The sequence below is a fragment of the Piliocolobus tephrosceles genome, chromosome 20 (genome assembly GCF_002776525.5).
Source record: "Piliocolobus tephrosceles isolate RC106 chromosome 20, ASM277652v3, whole genome shotgun sequence".
Lineage (NCBI taxonomy): Eukaryota > Metazoa > Chordata > Mammalia > Primates > Cercopithecidae > Piliocolobus > Piliocolobus tephrosceles.
Window position 1 is genome coordinate 34,925,107 of NC_045453.1, and position 13,014 is coordinate 34,938,120.

The 13,014-nt window shown below is 58.0% G+C and overlaps 1 protein-coding gene across 8 annotated transcripts in view; it reads left to right on the forward strand.

Annotated features, from left to right (window-relative positions):
* Positions 1 to 4,592, forward strand: part of MTG2 (mitochondrial ribosome associated GTPase 2) — a 20,666-nt gene extending 16,074 nt beyond the window's left edge. For 6 of the 8 annotated variants that reach the window (XM_023183190.2, XM_023183194.2, XM_023183195.2 and 3 more), the window contains 3 exons: positions 265 to 483; positions 613 to 751; positions 1,743 to 4,592. In XM_023183190.2, coding sequence (XP_023038958.1) covers positions 265 to 483; positions 613 to 751; positions 1,743 to 2,137 — 753 coding nt within the window. In that variant the 3' untranslated portion in view covers positions 2,138 to 4,592. The remainder of the gene's footprint in view (positions 1 to 264; positions 484 to 612; positions 752 to 1,742) is intronic. The other 2 variants (XR_002724688.2, XR_002724689.2) reach the window with 2 other exon arrangements.
* The last annotated feature ends 8,422 nt before the right edge of the window (positions 4,593 to 13,014 follow it).

A 13,014-nucleotide genomic window follows, 5' to 3' on the forward strand; every position in this document is an offset into this window, starting at 1 on the left:
AAAAAAAAAAAAAAAAAAAAAAAAGAAACACTATTTGAAAAAGCCCTTTGTGCAGTCAGAAGGGTGTGTACCCAGCCCCTTGAAACCTCTGGAGCTCTGGGACCTTTTCCTTGTACTCCGGAGCTGTTAGCAGAGGTGAGTGGGGCGGGCAGCCACCCGGCACAGTCCGCTCTTCTTTCCTTAGCACTTGCTTCAGGAATGGGTTAAGGCCACCTGTCCTCACTGCTCATAGAGCTCAGCTGATGAGTGTCTGCTGTTCCCCAGGTCCCCGTGGGCACGCTGGTGAAGGAGGGAGGCAGAGTCGTGGCCGACTTGTCTTGCGTGGGGGACGAGTACATCGCCGCGCTGGGCGGGGCCGGAGGGAAAGGTAACCGTTTCTTCCTGGCCAATGACAACCGTGCCCCTGTGACCTGTACCCCTGGACAGCCAGGACAGCAGCGAGTTCTCCACCTAGAGCTCAAGACGGTGGCCCACGCTGGCATGGTAGGTGTCCCCACTGCCAGCAGCATCTGCACACACTGAACTCTAGAAAATCCACTGTTCTCGAAGAGAACAGCCGTGCGGCTCACCTTTTTTCCACCCGTACACTGCTGACTTCCCTCTTTCCCCCAGGTGGGATTTCCCAATGCCGGGAAGTCCTCACTGCTCCGGGCCATTTCAAACGCCAGACCCGCTGTGGCTTCCTACCCCTTCACCACCCTGAAGCCCCACGTCGGGATCGTCCACTATGAAGGCCACCAACAAATAGCAGGTAGAACTTCCGGAATTCTCCCAAAGGTTACATTTAAATGACATAATTCAGAAAAGTGATGTAACTCTTAAATTTAGCTTTCTTTTTAAAATGTAGCATTGTTGACCAGGCGCGGTGGCTCACGCCTGTAATCCCAGCACTTGGGAGGCCGAGGTGGGCGGATCACGAGGTCAGGAAATCGAGCCCATCCTGGCTAACACGGTGAAACCCCGTCTCTACTAAAAATATTCTACTAAAAATACAAAAAACTAGCCAGGCGTGGTGGCGGACACCTGTAGTCCCAGCTACTCAGGAGGCTGAGGCAGGAGGCGTGAACCTGGGAGGCAGAGCTTGCAGTGAGCCAAGATCGCGCCACTGCACTCCAGCCTGGGCGACAGAGCGAGACTCCGTCTCAAAAAAAAAAGAAAGGAATTCCAGCCCTGAGGACAGTATTTCTTCCCACTCTGTCTGTGCCCGTGTTTCATCTGTGGAAGCTCAGCAGCATCACAACATGTGACTTAAAAGCTTTCCTTGTGCCGTTTGAGAGAATAAAACTTTTTCCCAGAAGACAATGTACCCATTAAAAATAGTAAGCCTGCTGGTAAGGTTATTTGGACGGCACTTTTTATCTGCAGAGTACTCTACAATAATTTCTGTCAGTAATCAGATTATTAGTGGAGTACAGGCAGCCATTTTCCTCTTTTTTGAATCCTATTTGAAGCAGAAAGAGAAGGTATTAAATGTTCCCTACTAGATGGACCCATTGCCACACCGGTCTCCCAAACGTCTCCAAGCCCTGAATTCCTCGGGTGTCCGTTGGCCCAATGAATCACCCAGGTGCTAAATCAAATGGCTTCAGTTCAAGGTGGTCCTTGAAAGGAAAGTGTTAGAACTCAGGAAATCCAGCCTCCGCAGTGGGCTCCAGGCCTTCCCTCCCAGACTCGAGATGGAAGGCGCTCTTGGTGCTGGCTGGGCCGAGTGGTCACCTCGTGTGCCCCTGTCTTCCCTGCAGTGGCCGACATCCCTGGCATCATACGAGGCGCCCACCAGAACAGGGGTCTGGGGTCCGCCTTCCTCAGGCACATCGAGCGCTGCCGCTTTCTCTTGTTCGTGGTGGATCTTTCTCAGCCTGAGCCGTGGACTCAAGTTGACGATTTAAAATATGAACTGGAGATGTATGAAGAGGGCCTGTCTGAGAGGCCCCACGCAATCATCGCAAATAAGATTGACCTCCCTGAAGCCCGAGCCAATCTGTCCCAGCTCCGGGATCACTTGGGAAGGGAGGTCATTGCGCTGTCAGCGCTGACTGGCGAAAACCTGGAACAGCTGCTGCTGCACCTGAAGGTGCTGCATGACGCCTACGTGGAGGCCGAGCTGGGCCAGGGCCGCCAGCCGCTCAGGTGGTAGCCACGCCAGAGCGGGGTCGCCTCTGGGCCTCTGTCTGAGCAAACCTGCGTGTGAACGCGGTGGCTTTGAATGCATAAAGAAAGTGCCTTGTGGACACATGGGAACTGTGGTGCTTCTGGGTCTCCGGGGCCCCACCTGCTGGCCTGGGATGCCCTCAGGTGCGGGAGCATTCTGTGCCCCCAGCCCGCCTGCCCTCCGTATTTCCTGCGTCTGTCAGCGTGTGCCGACTGATTAGACAGGTGGCTCGTTTGTGCTGATTAACACCCCTAATGAGGGGTTGGGTTGCCCGTGACGGGGTAGCCCTGCCGCTGACTCGGGTCTCCGCCAGGGTGAGCTCAGCAGAACCACACGGCCAGAGCCCCAGGTCAGAGGTGCAGACCCCGGTTCTCAGCACAGTGTCCATTATGCTTCCATGGCTTGCTATGGAGAGAGACCTCTGGATCCACATTGGGGTTGGGTCTGGCCCGTTGTCCAGCAGCCCTACGGTACAGCAAGCCCAGGCACCAGTGTCTCAGCGAGGCTCACTCTTGCACAAGGGGTGGGGCCGAGGACGCAAGTCCAGGCAGAGCAGCGCAGGCAGCTGTGTGCTTTTCTCCATCAGCCGTCTGAGAAGAGCAGTGGGGCCAGCTTCTTCCTGTCCTTCAGAACGCTGCGCTGTGCTCGGTGGGAGCCAGGAAGCCTCAGGCTTCACGACTGAATGCACCCAATATCCGACCTGGCTGTGTGTTTCTGGCTGGGCTGCCGTGTGCACAGCAAGTTAACTCAAGGGGGTGTGGGCCATGGAACTGTCAGCGTTATTCCCGGAAGGCAGCCGCGGCCTGGGCAGGGTGTAGTGAGGAGTGGAAGGAGACATGTACCTAGAAATGTGGGGCAGAATTTCCACTCGGCTCTGTTTGCTGGGGATTTAAAGAGAATCCTTGTGCTGCACCAGGCAGTTGCCGAGCCGAAGGGAGACGGTGGGCATCCCTCGGTGGGACGGGAGCTAAGGGGGCCTTGCGTTTGCCCCCGAGGCTGCGCATCACCTTTTCTGTCCATGGTTTAAGTCTTTGCAGTCAGGTATTGATGCCTCCGAGTCAGGCCCATGCCTGGCGTCTCCCTGACTGCAGGGGGGCCACAGGGCAAGGACAGCTCAGCTGCTGGCAGCCTGCCTGTCCCATAGACGCCCCCCCAAGTAGTCTCTGACCTCTGACATGTCCCTGAGGGACCCCTAAGAAAGAAAGTGGAGGGGACACTCCAGAGGCTGACGTGGGAGGATCGCGTGAGCCTGGGAGGTCGAGGCTGCGGTGAGCTGTGATTGCACCACTGCACCCCAGCCTGAGTGACAGAGCGAGACCCTGTCTCAAAAAAAAAAGAAAAAGAAAAACAGAGCATCCTGGGCGCAGTGACTCATGCCTGTAATCCCAGCACTTTGGGAGGCCGAGGCGGGTGGATCACGAGTTCAGGAGATCGAGACCATCCCGGCTAACACGGTGAAACCCCGTCTCTACTAAAAATACAAAAAATTAGCCGGCCATGGTGGCGGCGCCTGTATTCCCAGCTACTCGGGAGGCTGAGGCAGGAGAATGGCGTGAACCCGGGAGGCGGAGCTTGCAGCGAGCCGAGATCGCGCCACTGCACTCCAGCCTGGGTGACAGAGCGAGACTCCGTCTCAAAAAAAACAACAACAACAAAGTGGAGAGGACAAAACAGAGAAGGATGATCAGAGGGGGACCCTCAGCCCTTCGAGGAGAGACAGCAGCCTCAGGTGAGATTAGCCACAAGGGTCCTGGGCCGCTTCTCTGCACGCTGGGGTGGGGCGCACCTTGCACAGTAGGCCAGCCTGGGCTTTCAAGAAGAGCAATTCCGTTTTGATCTCACATCAAATCTGCAGCTAGAACATGACAGTCCTTTTACCCGAAGCTTTATTTTAATGTCTTATAATTTCAAAGGTCCTTCTATCCTAGAAACCAGAGATGGGTTGTGCATCTATTTGCTTTTTCTTTCAGGCCACCACAAAGGATTTTGTGGAGTCAACCCAGGCCTGAGAGCGTTAATTATCCCTGGCTTTCATCTTTATGCTCTTGCAGGGGGTTGCTCAAAATGCCTCGTGGCTCGACCTCTGCACGGAGCCCCTAGCCCAGCCTCCCCGTGGGTTGAAACCTTGATCTAGGCCTGACTCTGGCTACTCTGGGGACAAGCCCTCGTCCTTGCTGAAGCTGAGGCTCCAGAGGGGGAGTCACCGCCACGAAGGTTGCCCAGAACTTGAAAGCCCCAAGACTTCTCCCTGCCCCACACACAGCTTTTGCCGTCGCGTTCTAGAAGCTGACAGCTTTCTCTCCAACGCTGTTCTCCCTGGGTTTGGTGAAGCTACACTTGGCTTCCCCAGGAGCTTCCTGCCTAAAAACAAATTTTTGCCACTCTGCTTTTCAAATGGGATATATGATTCATATACCATAAAATTCACCACTTTATATAATTCAGTGGTGTTTCATATGTTCAGAAGGTTGTGCAACTGTCACTGCTATTTCCAGAACATTTTCATCACCCCAAAAACCGACCCAGTCCCCGTAAGCATCAACCCCCTCTTCCCCCTCCCCCGGGTGCCCACCCATCTACCTTCTGTCCACAGGGACCTGCCTTCCAGACAGATCCTGCAGTTGGAGTGTACACGATGTGGCCGTCTGTGCCCGTCTGTGCGGGTCTTTAGTAGCCATGCCTGAGGCGGCCGACAGTGCAGCCCTTAGTTACAGAAGGGACCGCGGGTGAAGGTCAACCCCCCACCGTCAGCATGTGTGGGTTGCCTCGGACACAGGGTCTTTGTGTATCCCCAGCAGCCTCAGAACACCTGACGCAGAGACAGCGTCAGTAAGTGCTGGCGGGTGCACAGAGGACGGTGCTAGCATGAGGAGCCTTTAGGCTGCTCCTAGTTTGAAACTATTATTTATTTATTTTTTTTTTTTTTTTTGAGACGGAGTCTCGCTCTGTCGCCCAGGCTGGAGTGCAGTGGCCGATCTCAGCTCACTGCAAGCTCCGCCTCCCGGGTTTACGCCGTTCTCCTGCCTCAGCCTCCCGAGTAGCTGGGACTACAGGCGCCCACTACCTCGCCCGTCTAGTTTTTTGTATTTTTTAGTAGAGACGGGGTTTCACCGTGTTAGCCAGGATGGTCCCGATCTCCTGACCTCGTGATCCCCCCTTCTCGGCCTCCCAAAGTGCTGGGATTACAGGCTTGAGCCACTGCGCCCGACCTAACTATTATTATTTTTAAGACAGAGCCTCACTCTGTTGCCCAGGCTGGAGTGCAGTGGCGCGATCTCTGCTCACTGCAACCTCCGCCTCCTGGGTTCAAGCGATTCTCCTGCCTCAGCCTCCCAAGTAGGTGGGATTACAGGCCTGCACGACCACGCCCAGCTAATTTTTGTATTTTTGGCAGAGACGAGGCTTTACCATGTTGGCCAGGTCTCGAACTCCTGACCTCAGGTGATCCACCCACCTTGGCCTCCCAAAGTGCTGAGATTACAGGCGTGAGCCACTGCGCCCGGCCTGAAATGGGGTGTGTGTGTGTGTGTGTGTGTGAGAGAGAGGGAGAGAGAGACAGAGATGGGAGTCTCACTCTGTCACCCAGCCTGGAGTGCCGTGGCGCGATCTCCACTCACTGCAACCTGCGACTCCTGGGTTCAAGCAGTTCTCCTGCAGCTGTCCGGGTGGGGTCTGGATGCCCTGGGGCCCTGCCACCCTCCACTTGGACATGGGCAAGGAGGAGTTTGCCCTGAGCATCCCCTGTAGAAGCCCAGTTCCATGGCAGCACTGTGGGAAAACGTAGTGTATCCATTTGAAGATCAAGTTTTATCTATTCCTTATCAGTGTCCTGGGGCTGCTGTGACCAAGTGCCACAAACCAGGGGACTTAACAGAAGTTGGCCGGGCATGGGGGCTTACGCCTGTCATCTAGCACTGTGGGAGGCCGAGGCGGGCGATCACCTGGGGTCAGGAGTTTGGGACCAGCCTGGCCAACATGGTGGGACCCATCTCTACTAAAAAACATAGAAATTAGCTGGGGATGGTGGTCCACACCTTTAGTCCCAGCTGCCCAGGAGGCTGAGGCAGGAGAATCGCTTGAACCCCTGCTCACGAGCCAAGATCACACCACTGCACTCCAGCTTGGGCGACAGAGTGAGACCCTGTCTCAAAAACAAAAAACAAAAACCCTAAGTGGATTCTGCACGTGGGATGTGTGGCCTCTCAAGGCCAGGGAGGTTGTTCTGCCCCATCCTCGGCTGGCAGTGGGAAGGCTCCCGCCCCTGCCCCGTCTTCACGTAACTTCACCCCATATGTGTCCTCTTATCTTCTGGACCCAGTTGTGGGATCTGGGCCTCTCTAAACCCAGGATGGCCCCATCTTGAGATCTTCAGTTACATCTGCACAGACCCCATTTCCAATAGTGATATTCTGAGGTTCTGTGGATGTGGATGGGGGGGCACGTTGTTCGATCCCAAGCCATGTCCCTTTCCATCTTTTTTTTTTTGACGGCAGTGGGTGGGGTGCAGAGTCTTGCTCTGTCACACAGGCTGGAGTGCAGTGACGCAATTTCGACTCACTGCAACCTCCACCTCCCAGGTTCAAGCAATTCTCCTGCCTCAGCCTCCTGAGTAGCTGGGATTACAGGCATGTAGCACCACACCTGGCTAGTTTTTGTATTTTTAGTAGAGACAGGGTTTCACCATGTTGGCCAGGCTGGTCTCGAGCTCCTGAGCTCAGGTGATTCTCCCGCCTCGGCCTCCCACAGTGCTGGGATTGCAGGTGTGAGCCTCCACGCCTGGCCCCCCTTTCCATCTTGCTGTCGTGTGTGCTTCCCGGCGCACATGCTATGCTGAGTTCAGTCTCCCGCTGGGCCTCGGCCTGCTCACCTCGCCAGGGCGGTGGCTCTGCCCTCGGGTCCACCCCAGGTCCTGCCATGCCTGTCACCTCCACCCCTGCCCTGGACAATGGCAGTGGCCTGCTAACGGCTCCCCTGCTTGGTGCCCGGGCCCCTCAGTCTTCCCACGTGGCTGCGCCACGGAGCCAGGCCCCTCACTGGGAGTCCCTGGTGCCCACAGCACTGGCCCCACACCCCCTTCCTGTGTCTCGGCCACGCTGAGGCTGCTCCCCAGTGTTGCTGATCCCTGTGACCCCGTTCCCTGCCCAGACACCCCGTGAAATGTCCTCTAATCAAAAACCCAGACAGCCACACCCACTCTGCACAGCTGGGCCCCCACACTGTCCGTGTCAGCCACCATCCCCACCCTCCCGCCTGTCCTGAGCTCCTGGAGAACAGAGAACTCGTTTGTGCCCAGTGCCCAGGTTGGCGCTGGCCCCAGGAGGGAGTCCTGAAGGGCAGACATGCTGAGGCAACTGGAGTTTCTCGTCAGTGAACACACGGGCCAGGAACCTGTCCTGGTGCCACTAAAAAGGCGGCAGAGCCATGGGGTGCAGCAGCACTTGGCGGGGGCGGGGGCAGCTCTGCAAGCATGGCGTCCGCCTGGGGACCGCAGGTGTCAGGCCAGGGAGAGCCAGTGCTGGGAGGTCACACGTGATGGTTCCCTCTACAGAGTGTTCCAGAAACAACAACGAGGAGAATGGATTGGTGGTCCTCAGGGGCTGAGAAGGGTGGCAGGGTGGAGGTAGCCATGGACAGAAAAGGGCCGCGCCAGGGTCCTCGGACCGTCATCCTGTGTGTGGGTGGTGGGGCCGCGAGTCTGCACATGGGAAAGAATCCTATTGGCTTAGTGTTTGAGGCTGGGAGGATGACCAGCTCTGGAGGTGGAGAGCGGCGATGGGCACGCGGCAGAGGGAGAGCCACTGAACCGCACACTTCAGGTAGCTCAAGTGGTCAACTTCATGTTTATCACCACGATAAAAAATATGACATAAAACGAAACATACACAGCACGCACGAGTGCAGGGGAGTGGAAACCCGCGTGCGGCTGTGGCGTGTGTGCTGTGGTCTCGGAGGGTGGCTCACCCAAGCTCCCCTGTGGGGGAAGCTGATAAAGGGCACGTGGGGTCTCTGTAGTGTTGCATCCAACGGCCTGGAATCTACAACAACCCGAAAGAGGAAAGTCAAGACGTCGGGAGCCCACTGCCCTCTGGCGAGCCCCTGGAGGCTCCGTGGAATGTTCGGGCTGCATCCTCCCCAGCCCTCCTGGGACTGTCCCCTCCTGGTGCTCTTGCTCGGTCTCTGCTGGAAGAAGGCAGCGTGAGGTCAGCTGAACACAAAAGCAAACTTTTCTGCAGTCTGCACACCCGTTGGCATTAGGCTTCTGCAGGAAACATCCCTCTTGGGCTTTGCCACTGCCGAGGGTCCTGGATCTGGGGACATCTCCAGCAGCACCACCAGGCAGAGGCCATGCGGAGGGCACACAGCAGGCCCAACCCTGCCTGCTGTTCAAATAGTTCATATTCTTACCGCCAGGACTGGCTCCACCAACAGCCCCACCCCCAGGCCAGGGTCTCCACTTCTGAAAGGAGCCAGACAGAGAGGACCCTAGGCTCCTCCATGTGACATGGGGGTAGCCACACAGGCAAGGCAGAGGCAGAGCCCCTGGATGTGGCCTTAATGACCTGATGAACCTGTGAGGTGCAAGGCAGGTCTGCGTGGGAACCACCACCCCTCGCCAGGAGTGGGTGCTGGAGACGGGGCTCGGGAGAGACAGGGCTACCTGATCGATTTTTCTTTCTTGTGATCGTCTGGTTCCTTAGAAAAAAAAATTGCTTCTTCGCAAAAAATCAGTGGGTCCCAGTGGATCCATGATGTCCCCCAGAGCCAGGAAATCGTTCTGCTTTCTGCCATGGCCTCCAGGGGGACAGGCCTGGCCGTGGCCCGGCTGGGTGTTGAGAGTGGGGACCGAGTGTCTCACTCCCTCTGCCGTGTTCCCTCCTCAGTCCAGTGGAGATAACAAGACCCAGTGAATGAGCCAAGGCCATGCCTTCCCCTCCTGGGCTTGGAGCAGGCTCCCTTCACCCTGCCTGGGCACAGATGGGCACCTTCCCTGTTCAGGATCCTCTGGGCTCACAGGGGCCCTGGGTGTCACCTGGGATCCCCAGCCAAGGGTGGAACAGAGCCTCATGGGTCTGGTGGCTAGGCCCCCCCCCCCCCCCGTACTGGGCAAGCCACGCCCCCAATGCCCAGCCTGCCACCCCCTACCAGGCCCCAGGGTCCAGGTCCCAGGAAGCCCCTCCCTCAGTCCCCCACCCAACCCCAGCCCTAGCGCTTTCTCTTCCTTGCCAAAGAACTTCGTGGCTCCTTAAAACTGAGTGCCCCAGCCGGGCGCAGTGGCTCACACCTGTAATCCCCACACTTTGGGAGGCCGAGGCGGGCGGATCACAAGGTCAGGAGATCGAGACCATCCTGACTAACACGGTGAAACCCCGTCTCTACTAAAAATACAAAAAATTAGCCAGGCGCGGTGGTGGGCGCCTGTAGTCCCAGCTACTGGGGAGGCTGAGGCAGGAGAATGGCGGGAACCCGGGAGGCGGAGCTTGCAGCGAGCTGAAATCGCGTCACTGCACTCCAGCCTGGGCGACAGAGCGAGACTCCGTCTCAAACAAACAAAAAAAACTGAGCGCCCCACTCCGCCCGCAGTGTCCCTGTCAGTGGAGGGAGGGCTTTGGAGGGAGAGAAAAGGGAGTGGGCAGGTTTGCTCAGGCAGGCGCAGCCCACGCTGCTGGAGTGGAATTTTGGATTTACAATGAAGAGTGCACTGCATGGGAGGTGCATACTGAAACATTATTCGTCCTGACAGTGAAGTTCAGATTTTGAAGTTCAGGGTCCCGCGTCTTATCTGGTGACCATAAGGAAAGGAGGTGGTGACCCAAGCGAGGAGGAGGTGGTGACAGGGAGAGTGGCTTTGACACTGATTTTCCTTAGTGGTGCCTGCCGGGGGGGCGGTGCCGGGAGATGGGACCACCTGGGGGAGAGGACGGCCAGGGGTTTGGGGGAACAAGGTACACCCTTGCCCAAAGCCTCCCCTGCCTTCTTCCAGCCCCTGAGGGAGTGGCTGGAGGGGCTGTGGGCAGGGGCCGAAGCCTCTCCCTGCTGGGGCCACTCAAGGCAGGCCACCTAGGTGAGACCTCTCGTGGACGCCTCCTGTGGACAGAAAGGATGGCACCCTTCTCTCTCCAGAGCCTGCTGTGTTGGAAGATGCCTTTCCTGCTGGCGACCATAAAAACACGTTAGTATCTACCAAAAAATAATCTAACTTCCCCACTTTTCATTAATCAGAGCCACAGACCTCTCGTGGGTAGGAGCGACCTGTTCTCCCATGAGATAGAGGATGCCAGCCTGGACAGAGTCTCACCAGGATGCCAGCCTGGACAGAGTCTCACCGGGATGCCAACCTGGACAGAGTCTCACCCGGCAGGATTTTTCCCACTCCAACTATAAAAACGCGTCTTGTATGGGCTTTAGGAAAGAAGGTGGACTTGGTAACTTGTAAAACATTAAGCCCCAGGGCTAGCTTCAGGCAGGGCTGGATCCAGGTGCTCAGACGACAGCATGGGGAATCCGCCTGCCCCAGCTCTCAGCTTGGTTTTCCTCCATGTTGTCTGCTCCAGGCAGGCTCCCTCCACCAGGCAGCCTCGGCGAGGGTAGCCTTGAAGGCAGCCAGGGTGGCTGTTCCAGCTGGAGAGGGCACCTCCTTCCCAGGTTCCCAACCAGAGTCCCAGGACTGCCACCCACTGGCGGGGCTGGGGATGTGATGTGTGTCACCCCAGACCCACTGTGGTGATGGTGCTGAGCCATGCCTGAGACTCACATGAACCCTGGAGCCCAGCGGTGGAGTTGGCCCTACCGAGCCCACCAGAGTGAGGGGGGAGTGGTTCCCCAGGGAAAACTGCGTCTCCTGAGCAGGTGCCTGAGGCGTCCCCGAGAGCTGAGGGGTTGGGAAAATGGTCCCAGGTTATCTGCATGATGTTGACCAGGCCAGTTAACCAACGAGATGGGTTTAGCTGAGGAAAGGGCTCAGAGCGGTAGTGCTGTGGGCCGGGAGCCGTTCTTGTCACTGTGGTCTGAGCGTGTCACGTGTGCCTGGCAGCAAGATGCTTCCTCCCAGGCGGACGCCAGAAAGGGACCCCTGAACCTTGGCCCCGCCCCTCCCTGCTCCAGCCCCGCTGGGCTTCTATCCCGCAGCGGACCCCTGTGTGTCCTCAAAGGGAAACTGAGGCCCCTCTGGAACTTGATCCTTGACCCTGCCTCCTGTTCTAGGATCCGAAGAGCCTGGATGTTCCCCCCAGCGCCAGTCCCTGGTGTACCATCAAGTCCAGGGAGGGCTTTGGCCCCTGAGGGCGTTAGGAACAAGCCATCCCTCCATCCTTACCAGACTTCAGTGTGGTGGGGGTGGGGGGCTGTTTGGTCCACAGGGGCTGAGGGACCTGACTGAGGTCACGCCACTGAGAAGTGGCCCCGGGCAGACCGACCTTCCAGTTCAGCCGACTCCAGACCGGGTGCTCATTTCCAGCCCGTGAGAAAGGGAGGAGAGAGGGGTGGGGAGAAGGTGACCCTCCAGGACCTTGGCGACCTCCCCCAGCCTTCTCCAGCCGGCCGCCTCCAGCCCTGCCTGCCGAGAGGCCCAGCGCTTAATGACGTTAGCACGGCACTAGCCACTGCGCACAGGTGTGTGCATCACCAACAATGGAGCAATTTTCGGTAATGATGGGGAGGCCTGCAGCGGGCGCCAGAGCCGCTTCCTGCCCGCGGGGGCGAGGGGCCTGCTGAGCTGCAGCCAGGCAGGGAGAGTGGTGCCAACTGGATTCGGAGGGCCAGGCGGAGGCCACTCAGCAACCGCTGCTCCATCCGCCCCCGAGCATGGCCAACCATTCTGCAGGGGAAAAAGCTGAGGCCCAGGGAGCCCCAGCCTGACCTCTTAGATGGACAGGGATGGGAAGGGACGGGGCTGGCATCCTCCCAGGGAGTCTGGATTCTCGTCCCAGCTTTAATGCAGACCTGCTGGGTGGGCTGGGGCGGTCCCCGTCCTCCAGGCCTCAGTTTCCCCTCCAGACACGCTTTCTGCCTGACATGGGCAACTGGGACCTCAGGCTCCACAGCCTACCCCTTGCTTCTCCCTTTTCTTTCCCCCAATACCTGCCCCAGCTCAGCTGAGTGGGGTCTTGTGCCCGGCACAATGGAGGGACCCCAGTGGCACTCCATGGCTGCTTCCTATGAAGATCGGCGGAGCTGAGGTCCGGTTCTGAGCCCCACAGAGCCTTCCTGGATGCCCCACTCCACTCTCCATCCCGGGGGTACCCCCACCAGCAGCCACAAACCGTGTCCCCCAAGAGGGCGCAGTCCACGGGAGCAGGGGAGCTGTTTACACCTGCCACACCGTGGTGCCCAGAACACGGCAGGCCCTCAGGGACAGCGTGATGGAGCCAAAAGAGCATGGGCTTCAGAGTCTCACCTGGCGTCCAGTCCTGGCTGCACCCCTGACTGCCAAGTGTGGCATGGGACCGAGGTGTCGCCAGCCTCCCAAACCCTGGTTCTCACATCTGTAGAATGAAGAGCATCTGTGCCTCCCAAGGTGGCTTCAAGGGCATAGGGTTCCCCACCTGGACCTGGCACCCAAGGGAGTGCCAGTAAATGTTGGACGAAAGGTTCTTCACACCTCCAGGCCCGGCTATAAGCACTGGTTGGGCTGGGGGCCCAGAGAAACAGTGCCAGGCAGCCATGTGTCCCCCAGGTCAGGGCTCCAGAAGCCTTGCCTGGGGCCCCAGGTGTCCCTTGCCATGGCGCTGGCTCACCCATAACTGGGACTTTCCTACAGGACGGAAGTGGGGTTGCCTGCTGGGCACCCTGAGAGCTCAGGGGCTTCATCCCAAGCTGGGAAGGATCCTCACCCAGCATGTGCCCAGAACCTGTCCCAGGGACAC